This window comes from Periophthalmus magnuspinnatus, chromosome 7 (genome assembly GCF_009829125.3).
Source record: "Periophthalmus magnuspinnatus isolate fPerMag1 chromosome 7, fPerMag1.2.pri, whole genome shotgun sequence".
NCBI lineage: Eukaryota > Metazoa > Chordata > Actinopteri > Gobiiformes > Gobiidae > Periophthalmus > Periophthalmus magnuspinnatus.
In genome coordinates this window covers 11,896,786-11,911,760 of record NC_047132.1, presented here as the reverse complement: position 1 = coordinate 11,911,760, position 14,975 = coordinate 11,896,786, and the positions used below count along the sequence as shown (strand labels likewise).

Below are 14,975 nucleotides of genomic sequence, written 5' to 3'. Positions count from 1 at the left end.
GTTAAAAAGGAGAGTAGGAGAGGAGGAGGAGAGGAAGAGGACAGGGGTTAGAAAGGAGAGGAAGAGGAGAGGTGTTAGAAAGGAGAGGAGGAGAGGGTTGAAAAAGGAGAGGAGGAGAGGCGGAGGAGAAGAAGAGGAGAGAGGTTACAAAGGAGAGGAAAAGAGGAGGAGAGGAAGAGGACAGGGGTTACAAAGGAGAGAAGGAGGAGAGGAAGAAAAGAGGAGGAAAAGAAGAGGAGGAGTTAAAAAGGAGAGGGGGAGAGAAGGAGGAGGAGAGGGTCAGATGATGCAAAGGATGCAGAGAATGCAGAGGAGAGGGTGAGATGATGCAGAGGATCTTGTACCTTGCTCCCTCGTGCTGACAGGCCCGAGTCTCCTCCGATCCTCCCGAGCAGGTTGAGTTCGCTCTCTCCGTGTCGGCTCAGGAAAATGGCGCGAGGGGTGACGTGGATGTTCATGAGGTAGTACACGATCCTGCTCTGGATGTGGTCCTGGACGTGGTTCACAAGGTACCGACTCCCCACGTTAAAGATCTTTATGTACGAAAGACTCCTGAGAAGAGAAAGAGACAGAGAGAGGGAGAGAGAGAAAGGGAGAAAGACAGAGAGAGAAAGACAAACAGATAGACACAAAGAGAGAGAGACACTTTAGGTTATATAAACTCCCAGCATGCATCAGTGTTTAGTACCTGTCCTTCTGGTCGTCCAGGGGCACATAGTTCTGTTTGTAACACTCGATCCTCTTGAGGAAGTCCTCCACGGCCTCGTCTTTGTCACAGTCCACATAGTCTGGACTGCTCAGCTTCACCTGCTGTTTGATCAAACACAAAACGTCAAATGTTAAATCAGGGAAACAGATAGAATCATAAACTCCATTCGCCTGAATTGCAGTACTGAGGATTTTGGCTCTGAAACGGCCTTTGTGATGAAGATAATATTTTAAAGCAGCATTGTGCAACTTTCGGGAGGCAACATGTCAGCTGTATGAGTCCATGGAAAGAGTTAAATTTAATGCCATACTGTGGAAGATTATAGAACAACATTTCCATGGAAACAGGCAGAAGAAAGCCCTCCTCCTCCAAGCCAAATAAGAGTTTAATCAAGTTTGTGGAGATGCAAGCCCATTCAGAGTAAGGACACACGCTTTTCCACTTCAGTGCAACAAATAACCAAAATGAAGAAAACATGCATTTATTTTTGTAACTTTTTCTGGCTAAAAAGTTCCACGGTGGGACTTTAAAAAAACCTAGATGTCACTTACTTTAATGTTCTCTTCGATTATTTCAGGGTCATCACATATGGACTCCACAAAGAAAACCTGCCACCCGGAAACAGTCCAGATGAATATAAGTCTTCTATAGGTAAATATACAGTAGACTTTAAATGGACCATTACGGAACCTTGTATCCATTTTCTTTGGCGAAGCTGAGGATGAGGTCTCTACGGTCAGGGGTCGTGTTTGTGGCGTCGAAAACCTGAAAATGACACATGTTTAAGCTGATGTTTGGTTTATTTTATACTTTAATACTAATAATGCATTGGACTTATATAGCCAAAAGACATCTACAACTCTTCATTAGATATAAGATACTATTGTAGCTGCCCTGGGACAGAAGAGACCAACCAACGACCACCAACACTCACCGCATTCATACAAGGCAGTGTGGCTGAAGTGTCTTGCTCAAGGACACAATACTCACCGCAACTTGTCCCATTTCTCTGCTGAAGTAATCGCACACGTCCTTCAGAGCAGTGATGGCACAGGCCCTGTAGGAGAAAAAAGTCACGGTTAAGTCATGGTTCAGTTCTGGTTTAGTCCCTGGTTTAGTCCCCATTTAGTCCCAGGTTAAGTCCTAGTTCAGTCCAGTTTCAGTCGTGGTTCAGTCCCGTTTCAGACCTGCGGATCTTCATGGCCTCAGAGTTGTCTGGTCTGAAGAACTCGTAGCTGTTGTAGGTTTTAGTGGCGTCTCTTCGGTACTGGCCCACGTTAAACACTGGAACACAAAACACAGGACGTTACCATGGAGAGCTTCAGTAAAGCGATGAGGAAGGAGGGGCTTAGACAGGTACCTTTGGTGGAGACCCCGATCCAGTTGAGGTACCTGGTGAGCTTCTTGGAGATGTAGGTCTTCCCTCTGGCAGGCAGCCCCACCATCACGATCATAGTCGGGGAGTTTGTGAACTGAGGAACAGACGCTGGAGGTAAAACAGATCACAGTGAGAAATGTAAACGCCACAGAAGAGGATTACCTGTGTCTAAAGTCTTTATAGGGTCAGTAAGGAGGCTCTGAGCTGATATTTTACGAAATGACAATATAGCGACAACTCTACTTAAACAGCCCTAATAAATATTCTGTCTACTAGGGATGTCCAAACGAGATGTTTTTCAGTTGTAACCAATAGAGGAACAAGGACTAAACCAGGAACTGAACCAGGAACTGAACCAAGGACTAACTCAGGACTGAAGCAGGACTAACCCAGGACTAAACCAGGGACTAAACCAGGGATTAAACCAGGGACTAAACCAGGGACTAAACCAGGGACTAAACCAGGGACTAAACCAGGGACTAAACTAGGGACTATACCAGCACTGAGCCATGACTGAACCAGGGCTCAGTCTTTACAGTCAACAAAAAGTCTTACTTTACAAAAAGTCTTACTTTTTGTCAGATAGGTTGGATTAAGACCTATTCTTGCTTTTATCTGAATAGTCCAGATTATCAATTAACTCACTAATCTTGACCTCCCTCGACCCTCCCAGTGTAACTGCAGCACATGAGCCACTGCAGCGTGTTAGTGAAAGTAGCTCTTACATCATTGAACCAGGACTGAACCAGGACTAAACCAGGACCAAACCAGGACCAAACAAGGACCTCCCGCGACCCTGGCTGTGTGTTAAGTGAAAGCAGCTCTTACGTCATTGAGTCTTATCAGTTTTCAGGGCAGGGTTTACGATGAACGCCTTCCCTTTTCAACCTGTGCATTTCACTCATAAAAGCAAGACCAAGACAGAGTGCACATCATAAACACCTCCAGGAGCTCGCGTCACAATACCAACATTTCAAACTTGATTTCGATACTAAGGAATACACTTGATACTTGATACTCAATACCGGTTCCGAAAATAATAGTACTGTGTTTTCTATTCCCATGTGTCTTATATCTGTGTAATCCCTCAGTGTCCAGTAGGTTCATAGTGGTCCATGGTGTAAACTCGTCTATGTGTCTTATACTTGTGAAAGATACAGCTCAAGATCAGTCTAAAGATATTCAGGAAAGGTTCATTTCTGTCCTGTGAATGTGACTTTTTAGTATCGATATCTGCTCAAATGAGGATCTAGATTTTGATACTTGTGACAACACTTAACCAGAAGCATTTACATTTGAAGGAAGACTGAAATCTGAACTGTTAAACTAATACAAGGCTCCCATGCATTTCAGAATATGTTTGTAGAGGGATAAACTAGAGAGTTAGCAGCTTTTATACAATATAAGAGCCCATGGAGACACAGGGAGGGCATCTGACACACAGGGGCAATGACACAGGGACTCATGAGGGAGATTCTGCAAAGTCATTTCAAAACCAGACTGACCCCAGATTTCAACCGTTTGTGCAAAGGGTCAACGTCCAGCAGGTCAAATCTCCTCACTGAGCTCACACCAGAACGAGGTCACAAACGTTTATCTGTGGAGCACAATATCTGCTATAGTCATTCAAAGAGACTAAACTAGGGTCTAAACCAGGAACTAAACCAGGACTAAACCAGGACTAAACTAGGACTAAACTAGGAACTAAACCAGGACTAAACCAGGACTAAACCAGGACTAAACTAGGATTAAACCAGAACTAAACCAGGAACTAAACCAGGACTAAACCAGGATTAAACCAGAACTAAACCAGGAACTAAACCAGGACTAAACCAGGACTAAACTAGGATTAAACCAGGAACTAAACCAGGACTAAACCAGGACTAAACTAGGATTAAACCAGAACTAAACCAGGAACTAAACCAGGAACTACCCAGGAACTAAACCAGGACTAAACCAGGACTAAACCAGGACTAAACCAGGACTAAACTAGGAGGCCAGTTTCTGGCACTCACATGTGGAAGATGTTCTTTGGTGCTGGGCCATGGAGAGACTTGTTCACAAGCAGAGCTGCTTTAAAGTCTTTCAGTCGTGTGCACAGCTAAATAGAACCATTTGAGCCTGGATTTAAACATTGTCAAAGCAGAGGCCTGTCTCACATCTTCAGGGAGACTGTTACAGGTCTGAGATAAGATTACATAACGCAACTGTCCCTCTGCATCTTTACTCCTTTTCTTCACTTTATCAATGAATCAATCAGTTTTATTTAAAAAGCTGTTTCTAAACCTCAAGGAGACAAAGCACTTTCCACTCCAGCAAAACTCTCACATCTATGGAGTTATTTATGACACTTTTGCCCAACCAACAAAACAACTCATATCTCCCTGTGTGTCAGATGCCCTCCCTGTCCCTCCATGGGGTCTTATTGTGCATAAACGCTGCTAACCCTGTAGTTCAGATCTGTACAAACATGTTCTGAAATGTGACTCTTGTGTTAATTTGTCAGTTCAGATTTCAGTCTTTCTTGCCAGTTCTTCTGGACGTGTTCAGAGGTGGCCAGTACTCAGTTACATTTACTTTTTACATAAACTGTACTTTTTAGAGTACTTTTCTAGCAGCATACTTTTTCTCCTAATTGAGTAATATTCTTAGTGAAGTAACAGTTCTCTTATTTGAGTAAATGTGGTGGTTCCTCTTCCCACTGTGAGTCACTCTAAAGTGACTTGAGCTTTATGTCGAGAATATCAAATCATTTGAACATTTGTGTTTCTTGCAGCTCCTCCAGATATGATTTAGTTTGGCCACCACATTTTGTGCAGTTTTGTCCTTCACATTCACTTCAAATTATAAATCAGATGTTACGTCCCAACAGTTACTCTAAGGAGTTTTCCAAATACTCGAGTAATTTCTTGTACCACTACTTTGTACTTCTACTTGAGTATAGTATTTTGAAGTAACGTTACTCCTACTTGAGTGAAACTTCCAGCTCCTCTACCCTCCTCTGGACGTGTTTAAACTGAGAACTTTGAACAGAATCTGATTATTAAAATATAAATTGCAAATCTATTCACAATTGTTATGTTTGTCAGAAAAAGCACAAAGTACAAGTAGTAAAGTACTGTACTTAAGTTGAATTTTTAGGTATCTGTACTTTACTGAAGTACATTTTACAGTGGATACTTTTTACTTTTACTTCAGTACATTTGAGAGCAGTATCTGTACTCTCTACTCCACTACATTTTTGAACTGGACTGAAAAGTAAAAAGTACTTCTCATATGATTTGAGGGGTTATTTTTACCATGTTCGTGGAAACAGCCTGCCTAAATTTTTCAAGTTCAAGCTTCGGCTTAGAGCAAACAAACATAAATACAAAAAATTAATGAGAACAGTTAAGAAATCGATTTGTATTATTATTATTATTATATTGTATTATTTTTAATATCAGTATCAATATAAATAATCAATATCACTACATTTACACTTTAACAAATGAACAACACTTTTACGTTTTGCTCTTAAAGTACATTTTTAAACGGGTACTTTAATACTTTTACTTAAGTAGATTTTTTCATGTGATACTTTTACGTTTTATTTTTACTTGAGTAACTTTTCACCTCTATATCTGTATTTTTCCATAAGTAACAAAATTGAGATATTTTTTTCCAAACTCCTGAGTCCTATTTGAGATATATTTATAGTCAGCTCGTCTTTACTCACATCCTCTCCTTTTGCTCAGTCTGTTTTTCATCCATGGTACCCACGTTTTCTCCAGTGGGTTTTGGGTGAGTGAAACATGCCCCTTTGACATGACGATGATTTTAAAATGTCCAAACTTAAACGTATATGTTATAAATCTACTAGAATCTATGAATGAACCTGGAGCAGTGGCAGCTCCATGCAGGTAAACCCACGATTTGAACTTTTCACAAGCGCTGAGGTCACAGGAGGAGGGGCGTTGGGTAATCCTCTCCTCTGATTGGTCGATAATGGATGACAGGGAAGGGTGTGATTGGATGGAGAGCTTGTCAGTCACACTACCTGAGCCACATTGACCAATCAGAGGCAAGGCTGAGGAGGCACCCCTTCTGCCCCCAAAGCATGGTGCGAAGAGCCAGTGTCAGTCCTGTTTCAGTCCTGTTTCAATCTATTCCTGGTTTAGTCTGGTTTTGTAATTTTCAGATACAAAATAATAGAACCTTCTTGATGTTAGCATGTGGTCTTATGCTACTTCCAATACAGCTCAAAATCACACAAAAATTGTTCAGGAAAGCTCAAATTTTGTCCTGTGGATGGGACTTTTTTAGTAACTACACCTTCTCAAATGTGTATCTAGTTTCGATGCTAGTTTTAATATCGATTAGGATCTGATTTTCGATACTTTTGACAACCCTAATCTCCATACACATCTTCAACTGTTGATTCATTCAGTGGATTGTGTTCATGAGGCGTCAAAACTGTCTAAAAAACATATATATTTTAAAGGGCCCATATTACGCTATTTTCTGATCTATGTTATAATGTTGTTTCCTCATCACAAACAGACCTGGAGTTGTGTTTTGTTTCATTCACATGTTTAACACACAAACCCTGTATATTTAGGCTGAACTCTTCTCTCATAGTGAAAACACTCTGTTCCACCTTGTGATGTCATGTGGTAACACAGGAAGTGCTCCACTGTGTTTTTAAACTCCACACACCTTCACTAGAATCATTGGGATGATTTCAGTCCTGGAATTGCCAATCGCTACTGAACTGAAGGTAAAAGGAGCTGTTAACTTGAAAGCTACCACTTTGTGACATCATAAGATGGAACAGAGCATTTTGAGCTTTGGAGATGGAAAAAGACTATTAATAACATGTGGATGAAAAAACACAACTCTAGTTTGTTTTTTTGTTTTTTTTGATAAGGTAACAACATTATAGCACGGCTATGAGATCACAAAAGTCAATTTTGTGTAATATGTAACATTTCTGGTGAAGCTCCTGTCACCTGCTTGTCTCCATGGAGATGTCATTGTTGGAAATACTCACTTTTGTCTTTAAAGTTTGCACCTAATTATTGGGTCTCTTCAATTCTCTCCTCTGAACAATAGCACCATCTAGTGGTGGACCTAGTCACACACGGACGAATAATCAAACAAAGTTAAAGGGGCACTGTGTAACTTTTTTGGTTTGGGTCAGTTACCTGCTTGTTTCCAATGAGATGTAATTGTGTTGCCTAAACATTTCCACAATATGACATTAAACTTGTCTCCAGGGAGTTGAGCTAGTAGCACCAATAGGTCAGATCTGTGGAGAGGCGACCCCGCTCACAGTAACAATGCATGCTTTTTATGGTGGTTTTGAGCAATAAAAGCACCTGTAACGGAAAAAGTGCAAGATAGTAAATACGTTTAATGCCATACTGTGGAACATTCACGCAAAGCAACCGGTGGTTTTCAGAATCTAGAATCTGATGTCATACTCCCAGATGGGGTAAGTTTTCTCCATTGATTACACTGCACTTTGTCATGAAATATCCAAAAGATGAAATCACAAATGTTGAACCTGATCATTTCTGTCAGTGACTAGACCCAAGAACTCACTGTATTACGACACACATCTGCATTTGAACAGACGTGTGTTTGCACTGAATTCATCTTAGTTGTTTCTTCTCATTGAGCCTCTGAAGTTGTATTTGGAGTGATTCATCTTTAAGTAATCTTTAATCTCTTCTTTTCAAGATGCCATTTTGATGATCTGCCCCCATTTCACCTCCCCCGGTACACGCCCACAGTGACATACGCACTTCCTTCTCCAGTTTTATTTTCTTAGTAGGTAATATTTATGGGATTCAGCAACGTCGCATAGTAATTTTGGTACAAATGAAAAAAAAATGGGCTGGTCGCTAGTGTGATGTGCAGCTATGTAAAGGGGGCACCAACAGCATGTGGTGCTTTATTGTAATGACATTTAATGCTCCCATTGGACACCGCAAAATTGGACACAGAAGTCAGTGGACTTGTTTCTTTTATTAACAAAATTTAGCTCGTCAGAAATGTAACAAAATTTAACAAAATTTCTGACGAGCCAGTGACATGTTCGGGGAAAGAAACCAAATTAATTCTTTCTGTGAACGCTGTCGGAACTATCAACAGCAAATTAATGAGCTACAAGCACGGATATTTGTTTTAGAATCTGAAAAAGGACTTCACCAGATGCTGCCTGTGACTCTTCCAGTGATAAACAGCCCAGTTACTTTCAGAGAAGAGGGTGAAAAAACTGCTACTTTCAACTTAAACCTCAGTGTTATGGTGTCTTTTCCAAAACTTTGTAAAGACAAGAATGCCAAGCCAACGCAACAAGTGATTAAAGACAATGCTAATATAGTTACATCACCCAAAATACAACTTACAAACAGATTTTTACCACTGTCACAGACTGATGTAAACATACAAACAGAAAATTGATTTTTGTCACAAAATAAGAACAATGAAGCAAACATCAAGGTCACGCTGTTGTTAGGAGACAGTGCCATCAGAGATGTGAGCCACAGAAAAATCCAAAGTTGCTCCTGTCCCATTTACACTGTTTTTGAGATTACAAAACTCCAAAAAAAATAAAAGTTTTGTTAAATTCCGGGGAGTTAAACAGTTAATTGTGCATGAGGGTAAAGTTAACCCCAGAATGGAACAGACTAAAATCTTGAAAAGGGATTTCATTAAATTACTCGAGGAGCTTGATAAAGTGGAGGTTAAGACATTCAACAGTGGACCTCTTCCTAACATAGACAGAAGGAAGATGAACAAATTTACCCGGCTGTTTCAGCTGAACACATGGCTGTTCAACACGTGTGCGCCCAGAGGATTGCACTACATTGAGAACTTTAATCTATTCTGGAAACGAGAGGACTTGTTTAAGGGAAATGGCCTGCACCTGAGCAAAGGTGGAGTAAGAGTGCTGACGGAGAATCTCCTCCGTGCTCTGAGGCACCAGCCTGGACAGGGTCCTGGCCCAGTGAGAGAAAAGAGGAATGAGAGAAGCTGTGCCAGCCAGAGACTGAGACAATGTGTCAGCACCACCACACTACCACAACTATTACAACCACCTCCCCCAGCGAAGGAGTCACCACCAGCAGCACAACCATCTCCCCCCAGAGAACAAGTCAGCAGCCCCACCACCTTCCCAAGTGAAGGATTCATCATCAGCATCACTTCCCCCAGGCCCCTCGTCACAGGCCTTAAACCTGTCTGTGATGGCCCCAACAGAGGTTTCAGTCCCAGCAGCACCCCCATCACCTCCCCTGCCCACGGACCAGCCCTGGCTCCCCTTTGCTACATCTACTCCCTCTAGGGACTCTTCACTCTCCTTTTCGTCCCCACCTTCATCCATGGCCCTTCCCAACCATGTAGAAAGCCTCATCACATCAGAAATTAAAATGGCTCCCCTCACACGTAACATAGCACAATCAAGAGTTCTGGCATCAACTGTGCTGAACTCTTCCTCGTACCCACCTATGCCCCCTTGTCTTTCACCCAAACTCCCCCCTGCTCCACCTCCTCAGCCCAAAATCCCCCCTGCTCACCTTTCCATGTCTTCCAGAGCTGTTATCACTAAGAGCTAGGACACACAGGGCCTCTGCTGTCTCAGGACATATAATTATGATAAAGATAATATCATGCTGAGGCCCTGTGATGGAGCTATATCTGCATTTACACCACGTAGACTGATTAACAGAAGGACAGTTAGACTGTCCAATCAGAGAAATTTAGACCATATTCCCTGTAAAGAGATAACATCCAGTCCTTATGTAAGAAGTCATTTTTAATTAATGATTTTCTTTCTTTCTTCTTCTTTTAATCTTGACTTTATGTTTTTAATCGAAACATGGCTTGACAAAAACACATGTAATGCAATTCTAGAGGAATCAGCTCCACCCAACTTGAAACTTGAATGTGAAACAGTAGCAAACAAAAAAGGGTGGAGGTGTGTGTGCATTTTTTAGAGATAATTTAGTTACTCACAGGTTGTCATTTGGGGTGTTTTCATTTTTGCTCATTACAAAAGGAGTAAATATTTCAAATGTCAATGTGGTGGATGTTGTTCTGTCTGATCATTTCTGTGTCTTTTTTGAACTGTCTGTTATTCCCAAACCAGCGGCTGGTCCTGCAGTTGTTCGAAAGAGACACATAAATGATAAAACAGGTGCACTGTTCATGGAAATGATGCATGTGAATGTTCTGGACACCATTGCCATGATGAAGGTTAAAATGGTTAAGAATAAGCAGAAAGCCCCATGAAGGAATGATGAATCTGTCAGGGCACAGAAAAGGGAGTGCCTTAGGGCCAAGAGGGAATGGCACAAGACAAAGATGAGATTTACAGATAATAGATGTACAACCACAGATTATGTAAAACAAGGCTGAGGTATTTTTCTGACATTATTGGAAATTGCAGTAATAACTCTCATGTCCTGTTTGCAACAGTAAACAGATTAACAAACCCTCCAGCACCGCTGCCGTTAGAACTAATGTCTACATCTAGACATGCAGCATTCTTTACTGACAAGGTTCAGGGCCATCAATGCCATGAACTCGACAGACCTGCAGCCACCCAGACCTTAGAGCTGACTTGATGTCTTACCCTAAATTTCTAAAGTCTGTGCTCAACAGTTTGCTGCCACTCACTTGCATAGTTAACATGTCACTTCAATCTGGAACATTCCCAAGAGCTTTGAAAACTGCAGTTATCAAGCCTCTCCTAAAGAAGAGCAATCTTGATGCCACAATACTGAACAATTACCAACCAATCTCAAATCTGACATTTTTAGGCACAGTCCTCAAAAAAGTTCTTTACCAACAGCTTATTAACTTTCTCCAAATGAACAACTCTTTTGATGTTTTCTAGTCAGGTTTTAGACTCCACCACAGCACTGAGACTGATCTTATCAAGGTGACAAATGACATCCACCTGAACACGGATGCAGGCAAAGTCTCAGTCTTGATCCTGTTAGACCCGAGTGCTGCCTTTGACACTGTGGATCATGGGATCCTCTTACAGAGACTAGAGGACTGGGAGGGCATCTCTGGTACTGCAGTAAACTGGGTCAAGTTCTATCTTGAAAACAGGGAGAAATTGTTGAAATTGGAAAATGTGTCTTAGATAAAATGTCCCTGACCTGTGGGGTGCCCCAGGGATCAATCCTGGGACCCCTGTTGTTCAATCTCTACATGTTGCCGTTAGGACAGTTAATACGCAGCAATAATGTGTCCTACCGCAACTCTGCAGATGACACTCAGATCTATGTCTCACTGCAGCAGGTGAATATGGACCAGTGGATTCACTCTGCCACTGCATCCAACAGATCAGTGTGTGGATGCAAAACAACTTTCTCCAGCTAAACTCAGACAAGAGTAAAGTCATCATCTTTGGCCCACAGAAACATTGAGAAAGTGTCAGAAAAGGTTTTTATGTTGCACTCTATGATGATTATTTAAGTTTTGATTTTCTGTATTGTGAATTTAATGTCTTTCTTATTCTGTAAAGCACTTTGAATTACTTTATGTACCGGTTTTGCTATATAAATAAACTTGCCTTGCCAAGTTATAACATAATGATCCACGGGTGTCATATATTATAACTATAGAGAGACACAAGCACAATAGGGCTTTCTTTATATGATTCACAAACACATTTGCACCAGACTCAATAAAGCCTGTAGAACGTGTGAGGACATGCTGCCATTATCAGCGTGTTACAGTGGACTGGTTTGACTGGAGCGGGAGGGACACTGCTTATAAATTCTCTATGTTCTTTGATAAACACATCTGAGAGGCCTGTTCACAGTTTTAGGTTCTTTATGCAACATTTTAGAACTAGATAAATATATTCTTTTTAAAAGGTTGCTGTGGTAACAGTTCTGAAACACACTGATAGTAGCATACTGTCGTTTTGCTTGAAATATGAAAAAATAGCAAGTTAGACAAGTGGCCAAAGTAAATGGAAATAGTCACACGCTCTTCCTGTTAAGATGTGAAGTTCTGAGAGCTTTTGACCATTCAGATTTTGTTTTTGAATAGTTAATTGCTATGACAACTGTTCTCAGTTTTTTACCACTCAGCAACACATGGGTACAATGTTATATCTGTTGTTCTTAAAATGTTGCAGGAAACTGAAACCCATGAACAGAGAAATACAACTTAAAGGCTTGTCCACTTGTCAATTTTGCATGAAATACTCTCTTTCTCTCTCTCACCAATCCTCTCTTTCTCTTCCTCTCTCACCTGCGCTATCTCTCCCTGTGTGTGTCTCTCTCTCCCCCTCTCCTGTGAGAGAGTTCTCCCTCTCTCTGCTTCTCTCGTTCTCTGTGTGTGTGTCTCTATCTGTGCCTCCCTCTCTCTGTGTGCTTCCCTCTTGTTCTCTCTCTCTCTCTGTCTGTGCCTCTCTCTCATTCTATGTCTCTCTCTCCCCTCTCTCACCTGTGCCACCTCTCCTTATGTGTCTCCCCTCTCCTGTGAGAGTTCTCCCTCTCTCTTTCTCTCTCTCTGTGCCTCCCTCTCGTTCTCTGTGTGTGTGTGTGTGTCTCTCTCCCTCTCCTCTCTCTCTCTCTCTCTCGTGCCTCTCTCTCTCTATGTGTGTCTCCCTCTCGTTCTCTCTCGCTCTCTGCCTCTCTCTCGTTCTCTCTCTCTCTCTCGTTCTCTGTGTCTCTCTCCCTCTCTTTCTCTCTTTCTCACCTGTGCTCTCGCAGCGTCTCCGGGTCCGCCTCACGGGCGCTGCACTGGGCTTCAACACTCTCTCCATCTCGGCTCTTTCTCTCCGCGGATCCGCGGTCTCACGCGCACTCACTCTGTCCCCAAATCCACCGGCGCGCGCTCTGACACACAGCTGCGCCCTGTGTCTCCAAACCTAGCACTTCCTCCTCTGAGCGCAAACCAACGCGACACAGACATCCAATACCTCCAGAGCGGACAGACACAAGCACGTGCGCGGCCACAGGCTCCCAAAGGCGAAACTGACCTCCACCACAACATCAGTGCACAGGGGGGCGGAGGAACCAAAAATGTACCCAAGTAAGGGTAACCTTACTTCAAAATAATATTACTCAAGCAGAAGTACAAAGTAGTGATACAAGAAAGAGTAACTTAATGAGTAACAATTAAATAATGCACAAATGTGGTATTTTCAAACAGACACAAAAATGAGCCAAACTACATCATATCTGAAGGAGCTGCAAGAAACAAATGTTCAGATCATTTCATATTGTTAAATAAAACTCAAATCACTTCAGACTTACTCACAGTGAGAAGAGGAATCACAACTTTCACTCAAGTAAGAGTACTATTACTACTAATACTACTTCAATAAAAAATATGAAAGTAGGTGTAAAAGTATGCTGCTAGAAAAGTAGGCCTACTCGGAAAAGTAGTCATTCTTTCAAAAAGTACTCAAGTAAATGTAACTGAGTAAAAGTACTACCCACCTCTGTGTTTGCACCTGTTGCTTTTCTCATCTCTGTGAGCTACAAGCATAAAAACAAAAACTCAAATGGCATTATTCCAGTTGTAATCTGAGTTTAAATGTCCTTTTTGTACTATTTTAGATGGTTACCCTATTTATTATTATTATTATTATTATTAGTAGTAGTAGTAGTAGTGTATTTGGTTAATTAATTAATTGTTGTTTTTTGGGGTTTTTTTTTTAGGCAAAGCTGCTTTCCCTTCTCGTCCACGCGCGCTTACGTAACGCACGGAATTTAAAGGGGCCGCGGTGAAAAAATGGTCCGGGGTAAGCTGTTCATTCATTCATTTCAGTTTTACGCACGAGGACGAATGCACGGTCCATTGATAAAACGAGCACAGAACCGAGGCGTTAGAGGATCATTGATTCTCAGTGTGGCGCGCGCTCTGTAGTATCTGACGTATTTGACGGCAGACGCGTCAGAGGTGTGTTTATGTCATTATTTTGTCCTGGTCGCGTACAAACATGTTATCTCTTCTGTATCAGTGTGCACAGAGTTTAGTACTGGTTTCCTCCTGGTCTGTTCCTGGTTTGGTCCTGATTTAGTGCTGGTTTGGCCCTGGTCTAGTCCTGGTTTGGTCCTCTTTATAGTTTTGGTTTAGGCTTGTTCCTGGACCTGGTGTACTCCTCGTTTGGTCCTGCTTTAGTCCTGGTTTGGTCCTCTTTATAGTCTTGGTCTAGCCTTGTTCCTTTACCTGGTTTAGTCCTGGTTCTGTCCTGGTTTAATCCCAGTTTAATCCTTGTTCAGTCTTGGTTTAGTTCTGGCTCAGTCCTGGTCTAGCCTTGCCTGATAGTACCATCATCCCAGTTCCTGATTAAGATAACACTATCAGGCAAGATTTAGCCCTGGTTTAATCTTGCTTTAGTCCTGGTTCAGTCCTGGTTTAGTCCTAGTGTAGCTCTGGTTAAATCCTGGTTTAGTCCTGGTTTATTCAATCATTTTGCGTGACTCTTACATGAACATAGACGAAAACAGCGCCTCTATGACCAAGGCGCAGTTTACATTACGTAAAGGTACTTGAGGTGTTTCGTTTCTGGCGCGTGTCTCGTTAGTCTCACCGTGCGTCCGCCTCTGTAACCGGACCGTCCTCTCCACTCCCCCCGGCAGCTGCACTTCGCTCCGGGCTTGCGTAATCACCGCGGCTCCGTTCATCCTCGGCTCCTCCGGTGTATTTTGAGCCTCGTGCCGTGTTTTGACGCTCATATTCAGCGCTCTTCTGTCCTGCTCGCTGCGCACGGCTCGTTGTAAATGACGCAGGTGGAAGCTGTGTGACTGTCGCGCGCAGAGGACTCAAGAACCGGTCCCTCTTGTTGTTGTTTAACTCCTCGCTCCCCGCGGATCTGTGCGTAAAAAACAACGTGGCGTCGCCAAGTCTGTGCGTGATGGTCCC

General features: G+C 42.3%; 1 protein-coding gene across 3 annotated transcripts in view; it reads right to left on the bottom strand.

Moving 5' to 3' along the window:
* LOC117373625 (6-phosphofructo-2-kinase/fructose-2,6-bisphosphatase-like) overlaps window positions 1-14,975 on the bottom strand; it is a 20,644-nt gene extending 5,669 nt beyond the window's left edge. The window contains exons 1-8 of one of the 3 annotated variants that reach the window (XM_055223248.1): window positions 14,644-14,975; window positions 2,070-2,195; window positions 1,897-1,993; window positions 1,700-1,766; window positions 1,400-1,474; window positions 1,261-1,317; window positions 689-810; window positions 345-552 (exon numbers count right to left, since the gene is read on the bottom strand). In XM_055223248.1, the coding sequence (XP_055079223.1) occupies window positions 345-552; window positions 689-810; window positions 1,261-1,317; window positions 1,400-1,474; window positions 1,700-1,766; window positions 1,897-1,993; window positions 2,070-2,195; window positions 14,644-14,788 (897 nt within the window). In that variant the 5' untranslated portion in view covers window positions 14,789-14,975. Of the gene's footprint in view, window positions 1-344; window positions 553-688; window positions 811-1,260; window positions 1,318-1,399; window positions 1,475-1,699; window positions 1,767-1,896; window positions 1,994-2,069; window positions 2,196-5,805; window positions 5,936-12,800; window positions 12,965-14,643 lie in introns of those variants that run through there. The other 2 variants (XM_055223249.1, XM_033969689.2) reach the window with 2 other exon arrangements.